Below are 27,312 nucleotides of genomic sequence, written 5' to 3' on the forward strand. Positions count from 1 at the left end.
CCTTACACATGTATTTTGGTGTGATTCTCTCTATCAGTTGGAACATGAAATGACAGTGGGCGTGTCTTACAGGTTCTGCTGATGCAATCACTACTGTATCTGTATGATATTTCAAACATCCATAGAACTTGGTTTATCTTATGTGTGTGCACATATTTTAATTACAACTTGGATTTTTTGACATCATGTGTACAGGGATTTTTTTATGGTCTGTAGGGGGCCAAAATAAGGCCCCATTCCCAATGCTAAAAAGCAGGGATTTTCCCCAATTTTTGTTTTTAAAATCCCAAACAATGAAAACAAATCAAAGCAGGGTATCCATGTTGTTCTTAAATCTTCACAGGCTCACAGGTTACAATTTTTGCTTCAAAATTCAGGGATCGAAATTAACTTTTTTCACTACTAGCAAATTTTAGCTAGTGGATTATTTTCCAACTAGCAAAATTGAGCTTTTACTAGCATTTTTCAATCGATTGCCGTTTTACATGAATTTGAGAAAACAAGCATGTATATATATCAAAATATAGGGAAAATCTTTAAAGTGCAATAATAATTATAATATTGAGAATTCTTTCATTTAAAATTTAATGAATTATCAGACAACATACATGTATCATTGGTACATGATGAGGGTCATAGAGTACACTTGTGCGGCGAATTCGCTGTCCAGAGATCAACCACCTATTTACAACATCATGTGGTTTGAAATCTTGAAGACTGTTTGCGGCAATTCAAACTATATGTTCAAAACTTTTGGAAATTTCATCTAAGAAAGTCTAGTTGGAAAAAAACCGCGAACTCTAAGTGTTTGACTATAGACTACAGAAGGACACTGCGTGAAGCGTGACACTAACACTTTAATGTGTTGTTTCATGTAAACACGGACGAGATCAACATGCTTGCTATTTAAATCAGACGTCTCTGAGACGCCCATAGTGTGCATGAAGTAGGCCATCTTCGACATCACTGAGATGACCTTGGCCTTAGTTATTTATTCGATCCACATTTACTTTTTCAATACTTGCATATTCATTTTGTAAAGCATTTCTATGAAAATTATTGTAAACTTCAAAGTATAGCCAATAAACCAAGGAAATCTGGAAAAAAGATCTTTTTTTTTTCACTCGCAAAAAGCTGCGATCACTTGTGATTTTTCAAACGCAATTTCAATTTTAAACTCACATTTAGCGAGTATTTCCCCTCAATTTTGTTGCCTGAAAATTGTTAAGTGAACCTAATTATTTTTGGCCTCTGTTTATTCAAATGTGGTAAGCTTTGACCAAAATGTAAGTCAGAAGGAGTCCAATTATTCCTGAATGCACTGGTTTGGTTTTCTCCCTACTTCTTTTATCAATGGAACATTTTTCCCAATATCAAGCAAATGTGGATATTTTTCCCAATTGGAAAGGCCTATGCAGGCCCATGAAATCAAGACCTTAAAAAACCCCTTGAGTATGATGAATGGCTGTTGGCCTCCTTGCTGCCAATTCCTTGAGAACATCCTGTTGTGAAGGACCTCTGATGTATAACTCTTATTCTCGACTTCTGATGTATAACTCTTATTCTCGACCTCTGATGTATAATTCTTATTCTCGACTTCTGATGTATAACTCTTATTCTCGACTTCTGATGTATAACTCTTATTCTCGACTTCTGATGTATAACTCTTATTCTCGACCTCTGATGTATCACTCTTATTCTCGACCTCTGATGTATCACTCTTATTTTCGACCTCTGATGTATAACTCTTATTCTCGACCTCTGATGTATCACTCTTATTCTCGACCTCTGATGTATCACTCTTATTCTCGACCTCTGATGTATAACTCTTATTCTCGACCTCTGATGTATCACTCTTATTCTCATGTAATGATTAATGAAGATATCTAATGTGCATGAGAATGATACAAGTGTAAATACAGACTTCCTCTTCTTATATTGAACTGGACTTGTTTAATTAGTTCAGGCTTGATAAATTACTGAAAACAGACAGACTGTTTAATTAGTAATAAAATAAAAAAAGTAATGATTTAATTAAATACTTAAAACCTCAATAAATTCATTATTAGTTCAGGCTTGATAAATTACTGAAAACAGACATATTGGACTGTTCAATTAGTAAGAAAGTAATGATTTAATTAAATATTTAAGACCTCAATAAATTTTCTTGTTGAGCTAATGTTACATATGGACATATCCTCCACTTTAGATAGGGAGGTGTATTGAGATTTATCAGTGAAGGTATAACAGTTGTTTGTGATAATTGTGTATTGAGATTTATCAGTGAAGGTATAACAGCTGTTTGTGATAACTGTGTATATATTGAGATTTATCAGTGAAGGTATAACAGCTGTTTGTGATAACTGTGTGTTGAGATTTATCAGTGAAGGTATAGCAGCTGTTTGTGATAACTGTGTATTGAGATTTATCAGTGAAGGTATAACAGCTGTTTGTGATAACTGTGTATTGAGATTTATCAGTGAAGGTATAACAGCTGTTTGTGATAATTGTGTATTGAGATTTATCAGTGAAGGTATAACAGCTGTTTGTGATAACTGTGTATATATTGAGATTTATCAGTGAAGGTATAACAGCTGTTTGAGATAACTGTGTGTTGAGATTTATCAGTGAAGGTATAACAGCTGTTTGTGATAACTGTGTATTGAGATTTATCAGTGAAGGTATAACAGCTGTTTGTGATAATTGTGTATTGAGATTTATCAGTGAAGGTATAACAGCTGTTTGTGATAACTGTGTATATATTGAGATTTATCAGTGAAGGTATAACAGCTGTTTGTGATAACTGTGTATTGAGATTTATCAGTGAAGGTATAACAGCTGTTTGTGTTAACTGTGTATTGAGATTTATCAGTGAAGGTATAACAGCTGTTTGTGATAACTGTGTATTGAGATTTATCAGTGAAGGTATAACAGCTGTTTGTGATAACTGTGTATATATTGAGATTTATCAGTGAAGGTATAACAGCTGTTTGAGATAACTGTGTGTTGAGATTTATCAGTGAAGGTATAGCAGCTGTTTGTGATAACTGTGTATTGAGATTTATCAGTGAAGGTATAACAGCTGTTTGTGTTAACTGTGTATTGAGATTTATCAGTGAAGGTATAACAGTTGTTTGTGATAATTGTGTATTGAGATTTATCAGTGAAGGTATAACAGCTGTTTGTGATAACTGTGTATATATTGAGATTTATCAGTGAAGGTATAGCAGCTGTTTGTGATAACTGTGTATTGAGATTTATCAGTGAAGGTATAACAGCTGTTTGTGATAACTGTGTATTGAGATTTATCAGTGAAGGTATAACAGCTGTTTGTGATAATTGTGTATTGAGATTTATCAGTGAAGGTATAACAGCTGTTTGTGATAACTGTGTATATATTGAGATTTATCAGTGAAGGTATAACAGCTGTTTGTGATAACTGTGTATTGAGATTTATCAGTGAAGGTATAACAGCTGTTTGTGTTAACTGTGTATTGAGATTTATCAGTGAAGGTATAACAGCTGTTTGTGATAACTGTGTGTTGAGATTTATCAGTGAAGGTATAACAGCTGTTTGTGATAACTGTGTATTGAGATTTATCAGTGAAGGTATAACAGCTGTTTGTGATAACTGTGTATTGAGATTTATCAGTGAAGGTATAACAGCTGTTTGAGATAACTGTGTATTGAGATTTATCAGTGAAGGTATAACAGCTGTTTGTGATAACTGTGTATATATTGAGATTTATCAGTGAAGGTATAACAGCTGTTTGTGATAACTGTGTATTGAGATTTATCAGTGAAGGTATAACAGCTGTTTGTGATAATTGTGTATTGAGATTTATCAGTGAAGGTATAACAGCTGTTTGTGATAACTGTGTATATATTGAGATTTATCAGTGAAGGTATAACAGCTGTTTGTGATAACTGTGTATATATTGAGATTTATCAGTGAAGGTATAGCAGCTGTTTGTGATAACTGTGTATTGAGATTTATCAGTGAAGGTATAACAGCTGTTTGTGATAACTGTGTATTGAGATTTATCAGTGAAGGTATAACAGCTGTTTGTGATAATTGTGTATTGAGATTTATCAGTGAAGGTATAACAGCTGTTTGTGATAACTGTGTATATATTGAGATTTATCAGTGAAGGTATAACAGCTGTTTGTGATAACTGTGTATTGAGATTTATCAGTGAAGGTATAACAGCTGTTTGTGTTAACTGTGTATTGAGATTTATCAGTGAAGGTATAACAGCTGTTTGTGATAACTGTGTGTTGAGATTTATCAGTGAAGGTATAACAGCTGTTTGTGATAACTGTGTATTGAGATTTATCAGTGAAGGTATAACAGCTGTTTGTGATAACTGTGTATTGAGATTTATCAGTGAAGGTATAACAGCTGTTTGAGATAACTGTGTATTGAGATTTATCAGTGAAGGTATAACAGCTGTTTGTGATAACTGTGTATATATTGAGATTTATCAGTGAAGGTATAACAGCTGTTTGTGATAACTGTGTATTGAGATTTATCAGTGAAGGTATAACAGCTGTTTGTGATAATTGTGTATTGAGATTTATCAGTGAAGGTATAACAGCTGTTTGTGATAACTGTGTATATATTGAGATTTATCAGTGAAGGTATAACAGCTGTTTGTGATAACTGTGTATTGAGATTTATCAGTGAAGGTATAACAGCTGTTTGTGTTAACTGTGTATTGAGATTTATCAGTGAAGGTATAACAGCTGTTTGTGATAACTGTGTATTGAGATTTATCAGTGAAGGTATAACAGCTGTTTGTGATAACTGTGTATATATTGAGATTTATCAGTGAAGGTATAACAGCTGTTTGAGATAACTGTGTGTTGAGATTTATCAGTGAAGGTATAGCAGCTGTTTGTGATAACTGTGTATTGAGATTTATCAGTGAAGGTATAACAGCTGTTTGTGTTAACTGTGTATTGAGATTTATCAGTGAAGGTATAACAGTTGTTTGTGATAATTGTGTATTGAGATTTATCAGTGAAGGTATAACAGCTGTTTGTGATAACTGTGTATATATTGAGATTTATCAGTGAAGGTATAACAGCTGTTTGTGATAACTGTGTATTGAGATTTATCAGTGAAGGTATAACAGCTGTTTGAGATAACTGTGTGTTGAGATTTATCAGTGAAGGTATAACAGCTGTTTGTGATAACTGTGTATTGAGATTTATCAGTGAAGGTATAACAGCTGTTTGTGATAACTGTGTATTGAGATTTATCAGTGAAGGTATAACAGCTGTTTGTGATAACTGTGTATTGAGATTTATCAGTGAAGGTATAACAGCTGTTTGTGATAACTGTGTATTGAGATTTATCAGTGAAGGTATAACAGCTGTTTGTGATAACTGTGTATTGAGATTTATCAGTGAAGGTATAACAGCTGTTTGTGATAACTGTGTATTGAGATTTATCATTGATGATAAGTGATATAGATTGAATCTTGTTACATAACCCTGTGTTAATGCTTTTGAGACTCTGTTTTAAGTGATTATTCTTGTATATATATAAAGTGTATGTATCATGTGGAAGGCCCTGATGAAGAATAGTGGGTGCACTAATCAGTTCAAGTTCTTGAAGTAATTAAAAGTATTGATATTATCATTATGATTATCATGGACAGGTCCTATAGCGGTTTCTATTATAGACAGGTCCTATAGTGGTATTTGTTATAGACAGATTATATAGTGGTATTATAGACAGGTTATATAGTGGTATTATAGACTGGTTATATAGTGGTATTATAGACAGGTCATATAGTGGTATTATAGACAGGTTATATAGTGGTATTATAGACTGGTTATATAGTGGTATTATAGACAGGTCATATAGTGGTATTATAGACAGGTTATATAGTGGTATTATAGACAGGTTATATAATGGTATTATAGACAGGTCATATAGTGGTATTATAGACTGGTTATATAATGGTAGTGGTATTTATTATAGACTGGTTATATAGTGGTATTATAGACAGGTTATATAGTGGTATTATAGACTGGTTATATAGTGGTATTATAGACAGGTCATATAGTGGTATTATAGACAGGTTATATAGTGGTATTATAGACATGTCATATAGTGGTATTTATTATAGACAGGTCATATAGTGGTATTATAGACAGGTCATATAGTGGTATTATAGACAGGTTATATAGTGGTATTATAGACTGGTTATATAGTGGTATTATAGACAGGTCATATAGTGGTATTATAGACAGGTTATATAGTGGTATTATAGACTGGTTATATAGTGGTATTATAGACAGGTTATATAGTGGTATTATAGACTGGTTATATAGTGGTATTATAGACAGGTCATATAGTGGTATTATAGACAGGTTATATAGTGGTATTATAGACATGTCATATAGTGGTATTTATTATAGACAGGTCATATAGTGGTATTATAGACAGGTTATATAGTGGTATTATAGACTGGTTATATAGTGGTATTATAGACAGGTCATATAGTGGTATTATAGACAGGTTATATAGTGGTATTATAGACAGGTCCTATAGTGGTATTTATTATAGACAGGTCATATAGTGGTATTTATTATAGACAGGTCCTATAGTGGTATTTATTATAGACTGGTTATATAGTGGTATTATAGACTGGTTATATAGTGGTATTATAGACAGGTCATATAGTGGTATTATAGACAGGTTATATAGTGGTATTATAGACAGGTCATATAGTGGTATTTATTATAGACAGGTCATATAGTGGTATTATAGACAGGTTATATAGTGGTATTATAGACTGGTTATATAGTGGTATTATAGACTGGTCATATAGTGGTATTATAGACAGGTTATATAGTGGTATTATAGACAGGTCATATAGTGGTATTATAGACATGTCATATAGTGGTATTTATTATAGACAGGTTATATAGTGGTATTATAGACTGGTCATATAGTGGTATTATAGACAGGTTATATAGTGGTATTATAGACAGGTCATATAGTGGTATTATAGACTGGTTATATAGTGGTATTATAGACAGGTTTTATAGTGGTATTATAGACTGGTTATATAGTGGTATTATAGACAGGTCATATAGTGGTTTTTGTTATAGACAGGTTAAATAGTGGTATTATAGACAGGTTATATAGTGGTATTTGTTATAGACAGATTATATAGTGGTATTTATTATAAACAGGTCATATAGTGGTATTATAGACAGGTTATATAGTGGTATTATAGACAGGTCATATAGTGGTATTATAGACATGTCATATAGTGGTATTTATTATAGACAGGTCATATAGTGGTATTTATTATAGACAGATTATATAGTGGTATTTATTATAGACAGGTCATATAGTGGTATTTATTATAGACAGGTTATATAGTGGTATTTATTATAGACAGGTCATGTAGTGGTATTTTTTATAGACAGATTATATAGTGGTATTATAGACAGGTCATATAGTGGTATTTATTATAGACAGGTTATATAGTGGTATTTATTATAGACAGGTCATATAGTGGTATTTATTATAGACAGGTTATATAGTGGTATTTATTATAGACAGGTTATATAATGGTATTTATTATAGACAGGTCATATAGTGGTATTATAGACTGGTTATATAGTGGTATTATAGACAGGTTATATAGTGGTATTATAGACTGGTTATATAGTGGTATTATAGACAGGTCATATAGTGGTTTTTGTTATAGACAGGTTATATAGTGGTATTATAGACAGGTTATATAGTGGTATTTATTATAGACTGGTCATATAGTGGTATTTGTTATAGACAGGTTATATAGTGGTATTATAGACAGGTTATATAATGGTATTATAGACAGGTCATATAGTGGTATTATAGACTGGTTATATAATGGTAGTGGTATTTATTATAGACTGGTTATATAGTGGTATTATAGACTGGTTATATAGTGGTATTATAGACTGGTTATATAGTGGTATTATAGACAGGTTATATAGTGGTATTATAGACAGCTAGGTTATATAGTGGTATTATAGACAGGTTATATAGTGGTATTTATAATAGACAGGTTATATAGTGGTATTTGTTATAGACAGGTCATATAGTGGTATTTGTTATAGACAGGTCATATAGTGGTATTATAGACTGGTTATATAATGGTAGTGGTATTTATTATAGACTGGTTATATAATGGTAGTGGTATTTATTATAGACTGGTTATATAGTGGTATTATAGACTGGTTATATAGTGGTATTATAGACTGGTTATATAGTGGTATTATAGACAGGTCATATAGTGGTATTATAGACTGGTTATATAATGGTAGTGGTATTTATTATAGACTGGTTATATAGTGGTAGTGGTATTTATAAAAATCTAACCTGTATTACATTTTTTATTTTACATGCGTGATATGAATTTAGCTCAGATATGTGAAAATGTGAACAGATGCATGATATATATTTGTGTTTTAACTGTGCAAATGTTGTTACTTAGTAACTACAGAATGTAGGTTAAATGTCTGTTTATCCATGTGTTGTTATAGTAACTACAGAATGTAGGCTGTCTGTTTATCCATGTGTTGTTATAGTAACTACAGAATGTAGGCTGTCTGTTTATCCATGTGTTGTTATAGTAACTACAGAATGTAGGCTGTCTGTTTATCCATGTGTTGTTATAGTAACTACAGAATGTAGGCTGTCTGTTTATCCATGTGTTGTTATAGTAACTACAGAATGTAGGCTGTCTGTTTATCCATGTGTTGTTATAGTAACTACAGAATGTAGGCTGTCTGTTTATCCATGTGTTTGTTACTTAGTAAATGTAGGATGCCCAGATCGTGTGTTTATCCATGCGTTTCTTCAAATTACAGCCCAGTAGCATTTTCTCAATCATTAAAGAGAAAGTAGGACTCTCAGTAAGTGCTCTCTGTGTTATATAAATTGCCTCTTGTAGCAAATAGAAAAAAAAAAGTTTAAAGAGGCTCTATCCTAAACACCCAGCCCTCTAGCCTTCACCAAGATGAGCTATACAAATGTTAATTGTTCTGTGCACAGTGATAAGTGTGTGAAGGAGTTTTTACTGCTGTTACAGTTTTTAATCTTATTTTGTTGTTCAGGATGATTTTTCATTAGTGTGGTGCATTTTGTAGAGCCCCTTTAAATAAGCACACAAAGCTGTACACATGACTAATCCATCTTAATTAGCTTGTCAGTGTTTCAAACTGTTGTCATGGTTACTGAGATATTTGTAATCAGGAGAAGGTGCTTGTTGTGTATTTAGTTTATTAACAACTTGCATAAAAACAAAGTTAAAGCTTGTGTGTGAAGTTATCGTCTTCATTAAATCACAGGGGAATGCATGTACACATACCAAGATGAATTATAAACTTCAGTTTCCAATGATTTGTTTTTGTTTGGGGGTTGGGGTTAAAGGTTAAAACCTTATTTCTAAAATTGGTTTTGACATTAGTACTTTAACATGGTATGGTGGGTGAAATGAATGATATGCAAGATACATATTATGCAGTGCAAGAAAATAAAAGTAAAAAGAAAGCATATGATTTTCTTAACATTTTAGTATTAGATTTATTTTTAGAAAAACATAATTCTGTAATGCATGAAATGTAAAAATTACAAAAATAAGATCTTATTGATAATCCAATTTTCATGTCATTTAAAGCAATAATAGCTTGTAATTTTGGTGTCAAAAAGTTTTGTTGTAAAATTGTGATTTTAAATTATTATTTCAATGAGACAAAAAAGAAAAGAATTTAAGCTGCATACATTTTTGTAATTGATATTCAATTGTGACTGTTAAAAATTGATTCACATGCAGGCTCTGAATGAAGCAAAATTACATTATTGTCTTCCCGGAAAAAATTGATTTCTATATAATGCTATATATTCAACAGAACTGAAATCTTTATTTCGATAAAATTTTAGTCTTAGTTTTGATTTTATGAAGGATTATGGGTACATACAAAACTATCATAATGGCACATTTTTACAAGAAAATAAAATTTTCAGATTTAGAGCTAATATGTATTAGAGGCCTCCCCAAAAACATACAATACAGTAATTTATCGATCTCGGAGAAAGGAAAAGTTATGAAGTTATCTGTCACAGCTAGACGACAACCTACAGTACTGTAGCAAATCCAAAGAGTCACCAAAATCAGAGAATTCTAGTACAAGACATGCTATCCCACAATTCTAGTGTATGTGAGACATGCTATCCCACAATTCTAGTGTATGTGAGACATGCTATCCCACAATTCTTCAAGTTGTAGTGTAGACTATAAGTCAGGTGTTGACTTGGTATTAAGAGTAGTCCGTATGAAACCACTGTTTAGATGAATTCTTGATTGATCAATCAGATTCCAATAAGCTTCTCAACAATAAGGACAGAAGAAATCCTGGCAAAATCCTCTTACCTCAGTAGTGCGCTTGACATCGATCCCAATATTTGATTTGGAATTTAATTGTGTTTAGATTCCAACATGGAAAAAATATATGTCTATTATTTTCTGATAAACAGTACCATATGCTCAAAAACTAAATGAAAACTATATTGCTTATGATTATTATTAAATTCAATTGTTAATTACTTGTGATACGTAAAGTATTGGTGTTTGAACTTAAGGTTGATCGATCCTCATGTGACGTCATAGGTTTTTGCAAAAATCTTAATAAATTAAACTTTGCGCATGATAGAAATATATCTTTTTGAGGAATATTATTCACTGCATATAATAAAAAATCTGGTATACTCTTAATACTGAAAAAGTTTATATTTTCCATAGATAATCAATTATTTATGATTTTAAAAATGTTGTCAAGGGCAATAACTAGTGTGCTGGAATTTCCTCAACTGGGTGTCTATTATACATTGGTTTCCCTAATATCCATGATTAATCTATACATATTTATGAATTAGCAGGTCTTTTAGAACTGTTGATATTTAAATTTTGTCATTTCAACAAGTTTTAAACTATTTTTATTATTCTGTTTAACGAAAATGTGTGTTTTCTAATGTTGATATATACTTCTGTTTTTGTATGTCTGACATCTTTAAAAAGGTGGCAACATATACATTTTCTTTGGTTATTAATTGAATTAAACTATACTGAGTGGAAATTAATAAAGTTTTTCCACTTTTAACCATTAATATTGATAAGTCACATGAGGATGGAGCTACCTTAAATGCTATAATGAAGAACGTTACTATTTTGTTATTCAGTCAGGGGCCACAATAGGGATCTAAGTTTTACAGACAAATACATAGGGAAAATCTTTAAAATGCCTCTTCTTAAGAACTAATGGGCCAGGAAAGTACAAATTTACATGAAAGCTTCATTCATCACATAATGCAGATTCAAGTCTGTTAAAATCATAGCCCCCGGGGGTAAGATGGGGTCACGATAGGGAATCAAAGTTTTACATACAATTATATAGGGAAATTTAGTAATTAAAAATCTTCTCAAGAAACTTAGAGCCAGAAAAGTTTACATTTACATGAAAGATTCCAGGCATGTGTAGATTCAGGTTTGTTAAAATCATGGCCTTAAGGGGAAGGATGAGGCCTCAATAGGGGACCAAAGTTTTACAATCAAATATCTAGAGAAAATCTTTAAAAATCTTCTCAAGAACCATTGGGCCAGAGAAGTTTGCATTTACATGAAAGCTTCCTGATATAGTGCAGATTTAAGTTTGTAAAAACCATGGCCCTTGGCTGTAGGTTGGGGCCACAATAGGGGTAAAAAAAAAAATTACATACGAATATATAAGGGGAATCTTTAGATATATGGGCCAAGGTGACTCAGGTGAGCAATGTGGCCCATGGGCGGCTGTTTTTTTTTTTTTTACAATGAGATAATTTATGGCACACAATAACGAGATTTCTTGAGAATATTTTCACAGAATTTAAAGTTAAATGCATGAATTAGGAAGTAGTCGCCTTTAGATCTTCAGATTTATCGGGTTTTTTTCACATGGAGTTGTGGGACTTTGATGTTTTTGAAATTGATTAAATGAAAGCTGAGTTGTTATGGTACATGATATCTTCGAGTCCAGAAAAAAACTAAGGGTGGATGTACCTGAACTATTCCAATTCCAAAACCCGACCAGATACATGTAGTTCAGTGCTAAATCACCTGATGGATGTATTCATTGTGGGCCGTTTCTGACTTGTCAGTTTTCTAGTTTTAACGAATTTCCATTTTTTTCAACACTGCAGATATCTGCAGAAAAAAATTTCATAATAGAAATCTTTACTATCACGGTGAGCTGAATGAATTTCTGAAAATTGTCACATAAGTCTACAAACACACTGTTGGTTTAGTGTTTATACATGTCTTAGAAAAGCTCGATTAGATGATTATATTATGACTTGGAATAAGGCTTTATTATTCTCATGGGTTGCAATGTAATTAACATAATCCAATAATTGATGAGAAGTGTAAAGCTTATAATATGCCACTGATTTCATCTCTCCCCACAACCAATCAAAACACCACAGTTCAGTAAAAAAAAATTATGAAAGTCGTTTTTACAGAATTTATTTTAATTACAATTTGTTCCTATTTCAGGCTTCTGAGCTGTCGGTGTTTGAGACGAACATTCGCTTCGTTGGGGGTCTGCTGTCCCTGTACGCGCTCACAGGAGATGTTGTAAGTGTTTTTCATTGTTGTTGAAAAAATGGGACGTCCCAAATTCTAGTGGACATGCTCTGTTTACTCTTCAGAGTTCCAAATAACCTGTCACCCAGTCACATTGCACCTTAAATTTGCCCATGAAAGTTCATCTACAAATGCGTGAAATTTTTGGGCTCTTTGAAGATGATGTGGGATCCCAGAAGTGCTTCTGTTAGCAGCCCACATGACATTTAGGTGATTTTTAAGTGCTTTTGTCCAGAGCCCACATCACATTTAGGTGATTTTTAAGTGCTTCTGTCCATAACACTCATGACACTTCAGTGATTTCTGTTAGCCCACATGACATTTAGGGGATTTCTGTTAACCCACATGACATTTAGGGGATTTCTGTTAGCGCACATGACATTTCAGTGATTTCTGTTAGCCCACATGACATTTAGAAGATTTCTGTTAGCCCACATGACATTTAGGGGATTTCTGTTAGCGCACATGACATTTCAGTGATTTCTGTTAGCCCACATGACATTTAGAAGATTTCTGTTAGCCCACATAACATTTAGGGGATTTCTGTTAGCCCACATAACATTTAGGGGATTTCTGTTAGCCCACATGACATTTACTAAAAATAAAAAGAAAATGCTGTAAAGAAATAGAATCAGCAATAGCATGAATTTTTAGAATGTTTTTGAATCCACGTAATTAACAGAAATATAAATAATTTAAATAATTATAAACTGTTTAAAGAGGAATGAATAAAACGTAGCTAATATAATATTTTTGTATTTGTTGGATTGGTCACAGATTTCAGTACATTAAATTTTTCTATTATATTTATCTTTGTGAATTTTGGGATAGGGATGAAATATGCTGTAATTCTTTTCATTTAATGATTGGATTCTGTTTTGCCCTGGTCTTACAGATGTACAAGAGAAAAGCTATAAAGGTGGCAGACAAACTATTGCCAGCCTTTGACACACCGACAGGAATACCACAGTCAATGGTCAACACTAAAACGTGAGTATTGCACACTTAATGGCCAACGCTAAAATGTGAGTACTGCACACTTAATGGTCAATTCTAAAATGTGAGTACTGCACACTTAATGGTCAATGCTAAAACGTGAGTATTGCACACTTAATGGCCAACGCTAAAATGTGAGTACTGCACACTTAATGGTCAATACTAAAATGTGAGTACTGCACACTTAATGATCAATGCTAAAACGTGAGTATTGCACAATTAATGGTCAACGCTAAAACATCAGTACTGCACACTTAATGGTCAACACTAAAATATGAGTGCTGCACACTTAATGGTCAACACTAAAACGTGAGTACTGCACACTTAATAAACTTAAGTGCCGCACAGTCTATGGGCAACATCAAAACCTTAATACCACAGAATCAATACTGGTATCAAGACACTGCTAATACTGATATCAAGGCACTGCTAATACTGATATCAAGGTACTGGTAATACTGATTTCAAGACACTGCTAATACTGATATCAAGGCACTGCTAATACTGATATCAAGGTACTGCTAATACTGAAATCAAGACTAACATTGATATCAAGACACTGCTAATACTGATATCAAGGCACTGCTAATACTGATATCAGGGTACTGGTAATACTGATTTCAAGACACTGTTAATACTGATATCAAGACACTACTAATACTGATATCAAGACACTGTTAATACTGATATCAAGACACTGCTAATACTGATATCAAGACACTGTTAATACTGATATCAAGACACTGTTAATACTGAAATCAAGACTAACATTGATATTAAGACACTGTTGATACTGATATCAAGACACTGCTAACTCTGATATCAAGACACTGCTAACTCTGATATCAAGACACTGCTAATACTGATATCAAGACACTACTAATACTGATATCAAGACACTGCTAACTCGGATATCAAGGCACTGCTAATACTGATATCAAGACTAACATTGATATCAAGACACTGTTAATACTGATATCAAGACACTGCTAATACTGATATCAAGACTAACATTGATATCAAGACACTGTTAATACTGATATTAAGATACTGCTAATACTGATATCAAGGTACTGGTAATACTGATATCAAGGTACTGCTAATACTGATATCAAGGCACTGCTAATACTGATATCAAGACTAACATTGAAATCAAGACACTGCTAATACTGATATCAAGACACTGCTAATACTGATATCAAGGTACTACTAATACTGATATCAAGACTAACGTTGATATCAAGGTATTGCTAATACTGGTATCAAAACACTGATAATACTGATATCAAGGTATGGTTAATACTGATATCAAGGCACTGCTAATACTGATATCAAGATACTGGTAATACTGATTTCAAGACACTGCTAATACTGATATCAAGGTACTGTTAAAACTGATATTAAGACTAACATTGATATCAAGACACTGCTAATACTGATATCAAGACACTGCTAATACTGATATCAAGACACTGTTAATACTGAAATCAAGACTAACATTGATATCAAGACACTGTTAATACTGATATCAAGACACTGCTAACTCTGATATCAAGACACTGCTAACTCTGATATCAAGACACTACTAATACTGATATCAAGACACTACTAATACTGATATCAAGGTACTGCTAATACTGATATCAAGGCACTGCTAATACTGATATCAAAGCACTGCTAATACTGATATCAAGATACTGCTAATACTGATATCAAGGTGCTGCTAATACTGATATCAAGACTAACATTGATATCAAGACACTGCTAATACTGATATCAAGACTAACATTGATATCAAGGTGCTACTAATACTGATATCAAGACTAACATTGATATCAAGACACTGCTAATACTGATATCAAGACTAACATTGATATCAAGACACTGCTAATACTGATATCAAGACACTGCTAATACTGATATCAAGGTATGGTTAATACTGATATCAAGGCATTGCTAATACTGATATCAAGGTACTACTAATACTGATATCAAGACTAACATTGATATCAAGGTATTGCTAATACTGGTATCAAGACACTGATAATACTGATATCAAGGTACTACTACTACTGATATCAAAGCACTGCTAATACTGATATCAAGGTATGGTTAATACTGATATCAAGACACTGCTAATACTGATATCAAGGCACTGCTATTACTGATATCAAGACTAACATTGATATCAAGACACTGCTAACTCTGATATCAAGGCACTGCTAATATGAATATTAAAACACTCTCAAAGTAATATTGTATTTGTGTACCAGACTTCTCTCTGTAAGGACGTACATAAACATTTTGTGTCTGTTTAATCATTTGTTATACCTGTACGCTGGGGTGTGATGCATTTGTATGATAATGATTATAGCAGTATATTTATATTACAAATCGCATATTCCTCTAGGAACCAACCAATTTCAGCTCGCGACACAATCCGTTCATATTGACTATGAACGGATTATGAACTAGCTTAAAGCACGGGACTGAGAGAGCGTAATGATTTGAAAAAATACAACATGTGTAGCAAAGATTTTGCAAGTCACACCTCGGATTAAGATTGTGAACATACGTGGATTATCACCCCAATATTGCGGTCTCCTACCTCCAAAATACAGTGCATCGTGCAATGTTGATGAAAGGCAGGGTGAGACGAAGTGTGACGTCATGTCTATGTGTTGACGTACGTCACAATACTACTGTGACAGAGGCTAGGAGTTTCTTAAATATAAACCTACAGAAAGCCCTGACATCAGCTGCTGACTTAAATTTATTTCATCAAATTAAATGGTCACCATGTAAACAAATATTTGGCCATTGAATTATCAACACTGCAGTCAATTTGAAGTATGATATTTAATACCTTTGAACACATTATTATTACACAGTCATAGAGATTGAAATAAAGGCTCGTTATTAGTGATGCCACATATGTTATAGCGGTACTTTACGCAATAAAAAACTAAATTCAAAATGCATCAAAACTATCTATAAAGCAGTCCCCACCAAACATTTAGTGAAAAATGAGGGGCAAAACATTTTGTGCAGTTTCATGTAACTCCAGAGAGTAGGGTCACAATGAGTGCATTTCTACATAGCTGTGTAATTGTCAAAAGTTTATTTTTATTTTCAGGGAGGGAGGGAGGGGGGGGGGGGTGCTTCTAACTTGCGCTGGTTGTGATTGGATTTTTAATTTTGGGGCAGTACTTATAAATAGGCTGGCTGTAATTGAATTTGTATTTTGTGGGAGTACTTGTAACTCGACTGGTTGTAATCTTATTTTTATTTTTCAGGGGGAGTGCCCGTAACTGGGGCTGGGCGTCCGGAGGATGTTCTATCCTGGCAGAGTTCGGATCTTTCCATCTGGAATTTGTTTACCTCTCGGAAATCAGCGGGAAAAGTGTCTACAAAGACAAGGTGAGTTTGAATTCATTACATTTTTTAAAATAGAACAGATTGAATTATCTGTGAAGAAGTTATGATTGTGATCGGTGTCTAGTGAGGCTGTTTGGGAGGGGGTGAGGGTGGGTTGATGTTTACTTATTTTGAAAGACGAGCATGTAACATATCAAATAAAAAAACCACAGAGTGGGTCAAATTGTCAGCTTGTGTTGCCCTATCAGCATTTTGTGGTATTTTTCAATAATCCTCTACCCATAAATTTTGTCTCAGAAACCAAAGATTTATAAAATTTGAAAGCTTGGTCGGATTTACCAATGAAAGGTCTTGGATGGGAATATTTCCTGACATTTAGTTAAAAACCTGTTAATGACTAAAACAAGAAGAACGACCATGTTATTCAAGGTAAAACTAAGCTGGAAGAGTTGTCTTTCTTTATTTAGTGTTCCTTAAGGTAGACATAACTAATTCCAGCCTATAAATCTTGAACTGACTCTTCGATATCCTCCAAAATCCTTGCATCAACCTTTTGTGTAAATATGATAAGACTCTCATCAGTGCTATACGCACAACTCTGTTAACAAATTGATTCTAGAATACTCCACAAAGTTCCTCCTGATATTCTATGAAAAGCCTGTCAATCTACCACATGTTAAAGGTACAAACATCTATCATGTCTCTAATCGGACCTTGTCCAGGCGGTATCTTCCTTGTTTAACAATCGGACCTTGTCCAGGCGGTATCTTCCTTGTTTAACAATCGGACCTTGTCCAGGCGGTATCTTACTTGTTTAACAATCGGACCTTGTCCAGGCGGTATCTTCCTTGTTTAACAATCGGACCTTGTCCAGGCAGTATCTTCCTTGTTTAACAATCGGACCTTGTCCAGGCGGTATCTTCCTTGTTTAACAATCGGACCTTGTCCAGGCGGTATCAATGTTAGGTGAATAAATTTGCTATTTCTGGATAATGCTAGCTGTGAAATAGTTTCTGAACTATCTGGCCTAGGGGGAATAATCTCGAAACTATTTACCAGATGCTATATTTTCCCGTGTTTTCTTTTCTGTGATGTCAAAATCTGATAACTATAATTAGGTTACCACTTGGGTCACCTTGGTCAATTCCATTTAGGCTAATGTCGAATGTTAGTTTACTTCACTTTGGTATCTCCGACACAAGTGAAGTCTACGCCTTGGGAAATAGTTGCTGTCTTGAGGGGACAATAAACTTGCTATTGTCCTCATAGCCAGTAAATAGGTGTATAATTGAATATTGCTAACGATTTATTCCATATCGGAAGTAAAAGCTATCTTCCTTGGAATTATAAAGTCACTAAAATCAGCTCTCACTAAATATGTATACCAATAATTTACGGAAATATCACTAAATTTGTGTCTCGCTAAAATTAACACTTATATTGTATAAGAAATGAATTTTACATTTGAAAATACAAGAGGGTGTCAACTGTGATGCTTTATATGCTTTATATAGAGTCAAGTATGTATGTCTCTGATAAGGATCAAACTGAGGACCTCTGTCACGACAGTCCAGCGCTGTACCAGTGGAGGGAAATTTGGGTAAGCCCTCTAGCGAGAGCTAGTATAAAGGCCCTGTATCTAACACTACCACCGTGACATTGTCCCCCTCCAGGGAGAGAGAGAAGAGAAAGGTTTCCTGACTCTCCGGAGTGCCAGTGCCTTTGGGGTGTAGCTCCTGGGGCAGTCACTCTCGTGGAAGTCAGAAGTGACAGCGTCTAAGTATATGAATGCTGAGGATTGAACCTGTCGCGTTTAACAAAACAGTCCAGTGCTTTACTGATCGAGCTAGTAGGAAAGCCAGGTATCTAAATGTGACCTTGACCCTCAGGGTTGAATTATTGATTCTTTGGTGAGATGAGAGCACTTCTTGTTTGGATTTCCAGGTCTGAAGTCAGATAATCACAGTTTGTTCACCGTATGTTACCCCATATCTTTCATGATGTCAGATAATCACAGTTTGTTCACCGTATGTTACCCCATATCTTTCATGATGTCAGATAATCACAGTTTGTTCACCGTATGTTACCCCATATCTTTCATGATGTCAGATAATCACAGTTTGTTCACCGTATGTTACCCCATATCTTTCATGATGTCAGATAATCACAGTTTGTTCACCGCATGTTACCCCATATCTTTCATGATGTCAGATAATCACAGTTTGTTCACCGTATGTTACCCCATATCTTTCATGATGTCAGATAATCACAGTTTGTTCACCGCATGTTACCCCATATCTTTCATGATGTCAGATAATCACAGTTTGTTCACCGTATGTTACCCCATATCTTTCATGATGTCAGATAATCACAGTTTGTTCACCGTATGTTACCCCTTATCTTTCATGATGTCAGATAATCACAGTTTGTTCACCGTATGTTACCCCATATCTTTCATGATGTCAGATAATCACAGTTTGTTCACCGTATGTTACCCCATATCTTTCATGATGTCAGATAATCACAGTTTGTTCACCGTATGTTACCCCTTATCTTTCATGATGTCAGATAATCACAGTTTGTTCACCGTATGTTACCCCATATCTTTCATGATGTCAGATAATCACAGTTTGTTCACCGTATGTTACCCCATATCTTTCATGATGTCAGATAATCACAGTTTGTTCACCGTATGTTACCCCTTATCTTTCATGATGTCAGATAATCACAGTTTGTTCACCGTATGTTACCCCTTATCTTTCATGATGTCAGATAATCACAGTTTGTTCACCGTATGTTACCCCATATCTTTCATGATGTCAGATAATCACAGTTTGTTCACCGTATGTTACCCCTTATCTTTCATGATGTCAGATAATCACAGTTTGTTCACCGTATGTTACCCCATATCTTTCATGATGTCAGATAATCACAGTTTGTTCACCGTATGTTACCCCATATCTTTCATGATGTCAGATAATCACAGTTTGTTCACCGTATGTTACCCCTTATCTTTCATGATGTCAGATAATCACAGTTTGTTCACCGTATGTTACCCCTTATCTTTCATGATGTCAGATAATCACAGTTTGTTCACCGTATGTTACCCCATATCTTTCATGATGTCAGATAATCACAGTTTGTTCACCGTATGTTACCCCATATCTTTCATGATGTCAGATAATCACAGTTTGTTCACCGTATGTTACCCCATATCTTTCATGATGTCAGATAATCACAGTTTGTTCACCGTATGTTACCCCATATCTTTCATGATGTCAGATAATCACAGTTTGTTCACCGTATGTTACCCCATATCTTTCATGATGTCAGATAATCACAGTTTGTTCACCGTATGTTACCCCATATCTTTCATGATGTCAGATAATCACAGTTTGTTCACCGTATGTTACCCCATATCTTTCATGATGTCAGATAATCAGTTTGTTCACCGTATGTTACCCCACATCTTTCATGATGTCAGATAATCACAGTTTGTTCACCGTATGTTACCCCATATCTTTCATGATGTCAGATAATCAGTTTGTTCACCGTATGTTACCCCATATCTTTCATGATGTCAGATAATCACAGTTTGTTCACCGTATGTTACCCCATATCTTTCATGATGTCAGATAATCACAGTTTGTTCACCGTATGTTACCCCATATCTTTCATGATGTCAGATAATCACAGTTTGTTCACCGTATGTTACCCCATATCTTTCATGATGTCAGATAATCAGTTTGTTCACCGTATGTTACCCCACATCTTTCATGAAGTCAGATAATCACAGTTTGTTCACCGTATGTTACCCCATATCTTTCATGATGTCAGATAATCACAGTTTGTTCACCGTATGTTACCCCATATCTTTCATGAAGTCAGATAATCACAGTTTGTTCACCGTATGTTACCCCATATCTTTCATGATGTCAGATAATCACAGTTTGTTCACCGTATGTTACCCCATATCTTTCATGATGTCAGATAATCACAGTTTGTTCACCGTATGTTACCCCATATCTTTCATGATGTCAGATAATCACAGTTTGTTCACCGTATGTTACCCCATATCTTTCATGAAGTCAGATAATCACAGTTTGTTCACCGTATGTTACCCCATATCTTTCATGATGTCAGATAATCACAGTTTGTTCACCGTATGTTACCCCATATCTTTCATGATGTCAGATAATCACAGTTTGTTCACCGTATGTTACCCCATATCTTTCATGATGTCAGATAATCACAGTTTGTTCACCGTATGTTACCCCATATCTTTCATGAAGTCAGATAATCACAGTTTGTTCACCGTATGTTACCCCATATCTTTCATGATGTCAGATAATCACAGTTTGTTCACCGTATGTTACCCTATATCTTTCATGATGTCAGATAATCACAGTTTGTTCACCGTATGTTACCCCATATCTTTCATGATGTCAGATAATCACAGTTTGTTCACCGTATGTTACCCCATATCTTTCATGATGTCAGATAATCACAGTTTGTTCACCGTATGTTACCCCATATCTTTCATGATGTCAGATAATCACAGTTTGTTCACCGTATGTTACCCCACATCTTTCATGATGTCAGATAATCACAGTTTGTTCACCGTATGTTACCCCATATCTTTCATGATGTCAGATAATCACAGTTTGTTCACCGTATGTTACCCTATATCTTTCATGATGTCAGATAATCACAGTTTGTTCACCGTATGTTACCCCATATCTTTCATGATGTCAGATAATCACAGTTTGTTCACCGTATGTTACCCCATATCTTTCATGATGTCAGATAATCACAGTTTGTTCACCGTATGTTACCCCATATCTTTCATGATGTCAGATAATCACAGTTTGTTCACCGTATGTTACCCCACATCTTTCATGATGTCAGATAATCACAGTTTGTTCACCGTATGTTACCCCATATCTTTCATGATGTCAGATAATCACAGTTTGTTCACCGTATGTTACCCCATATCTTTCATGATGTCAGATAATCACAGTTTGTTCACCGTATGTTACCCCATATCTTTCATGATGTCAGATAATCACAGTTTGTTCACCGTATGTTACCCCATATCTTTCATGATGTCAGATAATCACAGTTTGTTCACCGTATGTTACCCCATATCTTTCATGATGTCAGATAATCACAGTTTGTTCACCGTATGTTACCCTATATCTTTCATGATGTCAGATAATCACAGTTTGTTCACCGTATGTTACCCCATATCTTTCATGATGTCAGATAATCACAGTTTGTTCACCGTATGTTACCCCTTATCTTTCATGATGTCAGATAATCACAGTTTGTTCACCGTATGTTACCCCATATCTTTCATGATGTCAGATAATCACAGTTTGTTCACCGTATGTTACCCCATATCTTTCATGATGTCAGATAATCACAGTTTGTTCACCGTATGTTACCCCATATCTTTCATGATGTCAGATAATCACAGTTTGTTCACCGTATGTTACCCCATATCTTTCATGATGTCAGATAATCACAGTTTGTTCACCGTATGTTACCCCATATCTTTCATGATGTCAGATAATCACAGTTTGTTCACCGTATGTTACCCCATATCTTTCATGATGTCAGATAATCAGTTTGTTCACCGTATGTTACCCCATATCTTTCATGATGTCAGATAATCAGTTTGTTCACCGTATGTTACCCCATATCTTTCATGATGTCAGATAATCAGTTTGTTCACCGTATGTTACCCCATATCTTTCATGATGTCAGATAATCACAGTTTGTTCACCGTATGTTACCCCATATCTTTCATGATGTCAGATAATCACAGTTTGTTCACCGTATGTTACCCCATATCTTTCATGATGTCAGATAATCAGTTTGTTCACCGTATGTTACCCCACATCTTTCATGAAGTCAGATAATCACAGTTTGTTCACCGTATGTTACCCCATATCTTTCATGATGTCAGATAATCACAGTTTGTTCACCGTATGTTACCCCATATCTTTCATGATGTCAGATAATCACAGTTTGTTCACCGTATGTTACCCCATATCTTTCATGATGTCAGATAATCACAGTTTGTTCACCGTATGTTACCCCATATCTTTCATGATGTCAGATAATCACAGTTTGTTCACCGTATGTTACCCCATATCTTTCATGATGTCAGATAATCACAGTTTGTTCACCGTATGTTACCCCATATCTTTCATGATGTCAGATAATCACAGTTTGTTCACCGTATGTTACCCCATATCTTTCATGATGTCAGATAATCACAGTTTGTTCACCGTATGTTACCCTATATCTTTCATGATGTCAGATAATCACAGTTTGTTCACCGTATGTTACCCCATATCTTTCATGATGTCAGATAATCACAGTTTGTTCACCGTATGTTACCCTATATCTTTCATGATGTCAGATAATCACAGTTTGTTCACCGTATGTTACCCCATATCTTTCATGATGTCAGATAATCACAGTTTGTTCACCGTATGTTACCCCATATCTTTCATGATGTCAGATAATCACAGTTTGTTCACCGTATGTTACCCTATATCTTTCATGATGTCAGATAATCACAGTTTGTTCACCGTATGTTACCCCATATCTTTCATGATGTCAGATAATCACAGTTTGTTCACCGTATGTTACCCCTTATCTTTCATGATGTCAGATAATCACAGTTTGTTCACCGTATGTTACCCTATATCTTTCATGATGTCAGATAATCACAGTTTGTTCACCGTATGTTACCCCATATCTTTCATGATGTCAGATAATCACAGTTTGTTCACCGTATGTTACCCCATATCTTTCATGATGTCAGATAATCAGTTTGTTCACCGTATGTTACCCCATATCTTTCATGATGTCAGATAATCACAGTTTGTTCACCGTATGTTACCCCTTATCTTTCATGATGTCAGATAATCACAGTTTGTTCACCGTATGTTACCCCATATCTTTCATGATGAAGGAAATACTTAAGAAACTAATCTCATTTTTGAAAATACATGAAGGTATGAACTAGCTGTGATGCCGGCATACTTCATGAAGCGCATTGTTACACATGTCATGTAATAATTCTGGGCTTTATTCGCTTTCATTTTATCATAAGTAACCTGTCAAGGGAACAACATGTTTCTCTCTAACAAATTTTGTTTTTTTCCATTTTTTATTCCCCCCCCCCCCCCTAAGACTTATTATGATATTCATTGAATTTCATGTTCTTAACAGTTGCTAAGAATACAATTCACACCTCTACAATTTATGTGTATTTTATTTTTTTCACTTTACCACTCTCATACTCAGCCACAAAGAGGTTGTCTGCAGTGTCCACGCATAAACCCCATGGATCGCGTAAATCACAGTTGTGAATGTAACGGAGGAACTGTCCGTCCTGATCTAGGATGTGGATACGGTTATTCTTGCAGTCTGATGTCAGGATGTGACTCTGGCTGTCTGTAGTGATGCCGACTGGATCAAATGATTGCTTGGTATTAAAGGGATGACCAGTGTATCTAAATCGGAGATTTCCTGACTGATTGACCACCACTACTGCTTCAGCATCATTGTCAGCCACACAGATATCCAGGTTCCTATTTTCACTGATGTATTTATAATAACCAGATGAATAGAGAGGACGGCCCAGATCATCAAACTGAATGGTTTGTGTCTCTGCAGTACCGGAACAACGGACAACTTTAGATGGGGTGCAGCCATCATCACTGTCCATGATAACCAGAAGGTCACCGGCGGAGGAGCGGCAGACATGGCCAGGCTTAATTTCCCAGTGTTTGAGTGCTTCTCGTACACGATTATATTGTACGATGTTGACAGTTCGTGACTCCGTGTCCGTGTAAACAAGATCCCCCCGCTGTGTCACTGTAATATCCTTTGGTGTGTTTCCTGACTTGGTTTGGATCGACTTCAGTAGTTTGCCCTGGAGGTCGTAGAGATCGAGGAAACAGTCTTCCGACGATATCCAGAATGTTGTATCAATGAGACAGCTAACACTGCGTAATCCTAGATGCCAAGTGTCTATAGAGTCGGTGAGTCGCGGTTCATCAAGCAGTGGTTTGACTGGAGGAGGCGATACAGCTTCTGCTGACTTCATTGTGTCGCCATGTTCTGTGTTAATGGATAATGGCGACAGAGAACCGAACATTTCCTGGAGCCGATCTGTGTTTATTTCATGAGGAGAGAAACTGGGAGATATAACTTTAGGAGGTAATCTTCGGAATTTAGAATTTCTGGATTTGTATGCGAAGGCTCGGAAGAAATCTTCGGAGTCCTGTATTTTCTTCAGATCTAGAATTATCTGTTTGAGTTCGGTAATGCTGTGTGTGATTTCATCTGCATGATTGTTTAAAATGGCCAAGTGTTCGGTTTTCATTTCCTCAATGTCAGATTTGCATTGGTTGACAATGGCGGTGATCTCTCGGTGCCAGACGTCTCCCTGTTGGTCGACAGCTGTTATCAGTTTTACGTAACGAGTATCCAAGTTGGATTTTTCAGCTTTGACATCTGAAGCAATTGTTTCATATTTTGGACAAATCTCTTCCTCAAGTTCCTTTAAGTCTCTCTGTAAATCCTGTTTGTTTTTGTGAAGTTTTTGCAGAGCATGCGTGAACTTATGCCCTAGGTGTGTATCAGAGGTGACGCAGGTTAAACAGACAGGAAGCTCACAGTTTTCACAGAAGAACTCGCAGTCTTTATCGGTGTGACATTTTTGGTGGGGTTGTTGTGTGAATGGCACAACTTTATGTTCTTTGGATAAATCTGAGATATGCTCCCCGACACAGGCCTTGCAGAGTTTGACCTCACAAAGGTCGCAGTACATCGGGGGTACAGGAGTGTCGCATAAGTCACAGCGCAGCATGTCCTGGGCGCTGTATAATGGATCCATGAGACATGGGTTTTAAGTTGACACTAACCTGTAAACAAAACTTATCTATTTCATTATGGTGACTAATTAAACATATTTTTCCAAATGAATATGTTTGTATGAGAGATGAAAAACCACCTACCTGCTTCTCAGTGATTATGCCTCATGATTATATCATTTTGAACTTTACTCAGTTTATCGAGACTTATAAATGAAGAGTCAGCACAATACTATGATACTGTGACAGCCGACACGTCAAGTGGTGTGTGTAAATAATCATCCTGTATTGAGAGATAACGTTATATAAACACGGATTTTTAAAGTTTTTGTAAGTTTCTATATTGAAATAGCTGTTCGATGTCAATGAAGTGGTGTCCAGGATAAGATGTAACGGCTTTTGAAGATAAAAGTCCAGAGAACTGGTCTGGATTTCTCAACACAAAAAAAACCCAACTTAATAAATGGAAAGTTGGACCCAAGTCTGAGATTTTACTCAAATTTTGACTGCTCATAAAAAAGAAAACTCAGACTTCATGTTTAAGATTTTTTGTGAAACCTAAGTGTAGTGAAATGGCTGACTAGTCCTGCCAGGTAGAGTGAAAAAAAATTGAGGGCTGGGGTTTATAGAGAGAGACCCTCCATCCAATGAAGGCTGAAGTTTATAGTGACCCTCCTCCACCAATAAAGACTGGGATTTATAGATACCCTTCACCCCCACAAAAAGGCTGGGGTTTATAGTGACTCTCCTCCACCCCCAATAAAGACTGGGGTTTATAAAAACCCTCCACCCCCAATCAAGACTGGGGTTTGTAGAAACCCTCCACCCCCTAGTTGGATTTTTGTTTAGATGCTCCCAAAGTGTAATTCCAACATTTTTTGTACAATTTCATTTTTTTCGTGATGCCCAAAATTATATATTTTATATTTGACTCAGAAAAAGACAGTCAGTGTGACCACACCTGCCCCAACACATCAGTGACCTTCACCTGCCCCGACACATCAGTGACCTTCACCAGCCCATACACATCAGTGACCTTCACCTGCCCTGACACATCAATGACCTTCACCAGCCCATACACATCAGTGACCTTCACCTGCCCATACACATCAATGACCTTCACCTGCCCCGACACATCAGTGACCTTCACCTGCCCCGACACATCAATGACCTTCACCAGCCCATACACATCAGTGACCTTCACCTGCCCCGACACATCAGTGACCTTCACCTGCCCCGACACATCAGGATTAATAGTATGCTTGAAGTACATGCTTCCAGGTCACCAGTGTGCTGAAGCATTTTAAAGATGTCAATTTACATAAGAATTCAACTGCTCATCCAACACTTTA

General features: G+C 35.2%; 2 protein-coding genes across 2 annotated transcripts in view; one reads left to right on the plus strand and one right to left on the minus strand.

Annotated features, from left to right (window-relative positions):
• Positions 1 to 27,312, plus strand: part of LOC125673750 (mannosyl-oligosaccharide 1,2-alpha-mannosidase IA-like) — a 47,145-nt gene that overhangs the window by 9,157 nt on the left and 10,676 nt on the right. Inside the window, exons 3-5 of the mRNA XM_056159525.1 lie at positions 12,600 to 12,680; positions 13,585 to 13,679; positions 16,982 to 17,105. Of these exons, the coding sequence (XP_056015500.1) occupies positions 12,600 to 12,680; positions 13,585 to 13,679; positions 16,982 to 17,105 (300 nt within the window). The remainder of the gene's footprint in view (positions 1 to 12,599; positions 12,681 to 13,584; positions 13,680 to 16,981; positions 17,106 to 27,312) is intronic.
• Positions 24,263 to 27,133, minus strand: LOC125673751 (uncharacterized). Its single transcript, XM_048910520.2, has 2 exons — positions 26,105 to 27,133; positions 24,263 to 26,011 (listed from the first exon to the last, which is right to left on the minus strand). Exon 2 carries the CDS (start codon positions 25,981 to 25,983, stop codon positions 24,343 to 24,345), a length of 1,641 nt encoding a protein of 546 aa, XP_048766477.1. The 5' UTR covers positions 25,984 to 26,011; positions 26,105 to 27,133; the 3' UTR covers positions 24,263 to 24,342.

The sequence above is a fragment of the Ostrea edulis genome, chromosome 3, assembly GCF_947568905.1.
Source record: "Ostrea edulis chromosome 3, xbOstEdul1.1, whole genome shotgun sequence".
NCBI lineage: Eukaryota > Metazoa > Mollusca > Bivalvia > Ostreida > Ostreidae > Ostrea > Ostrea edulis.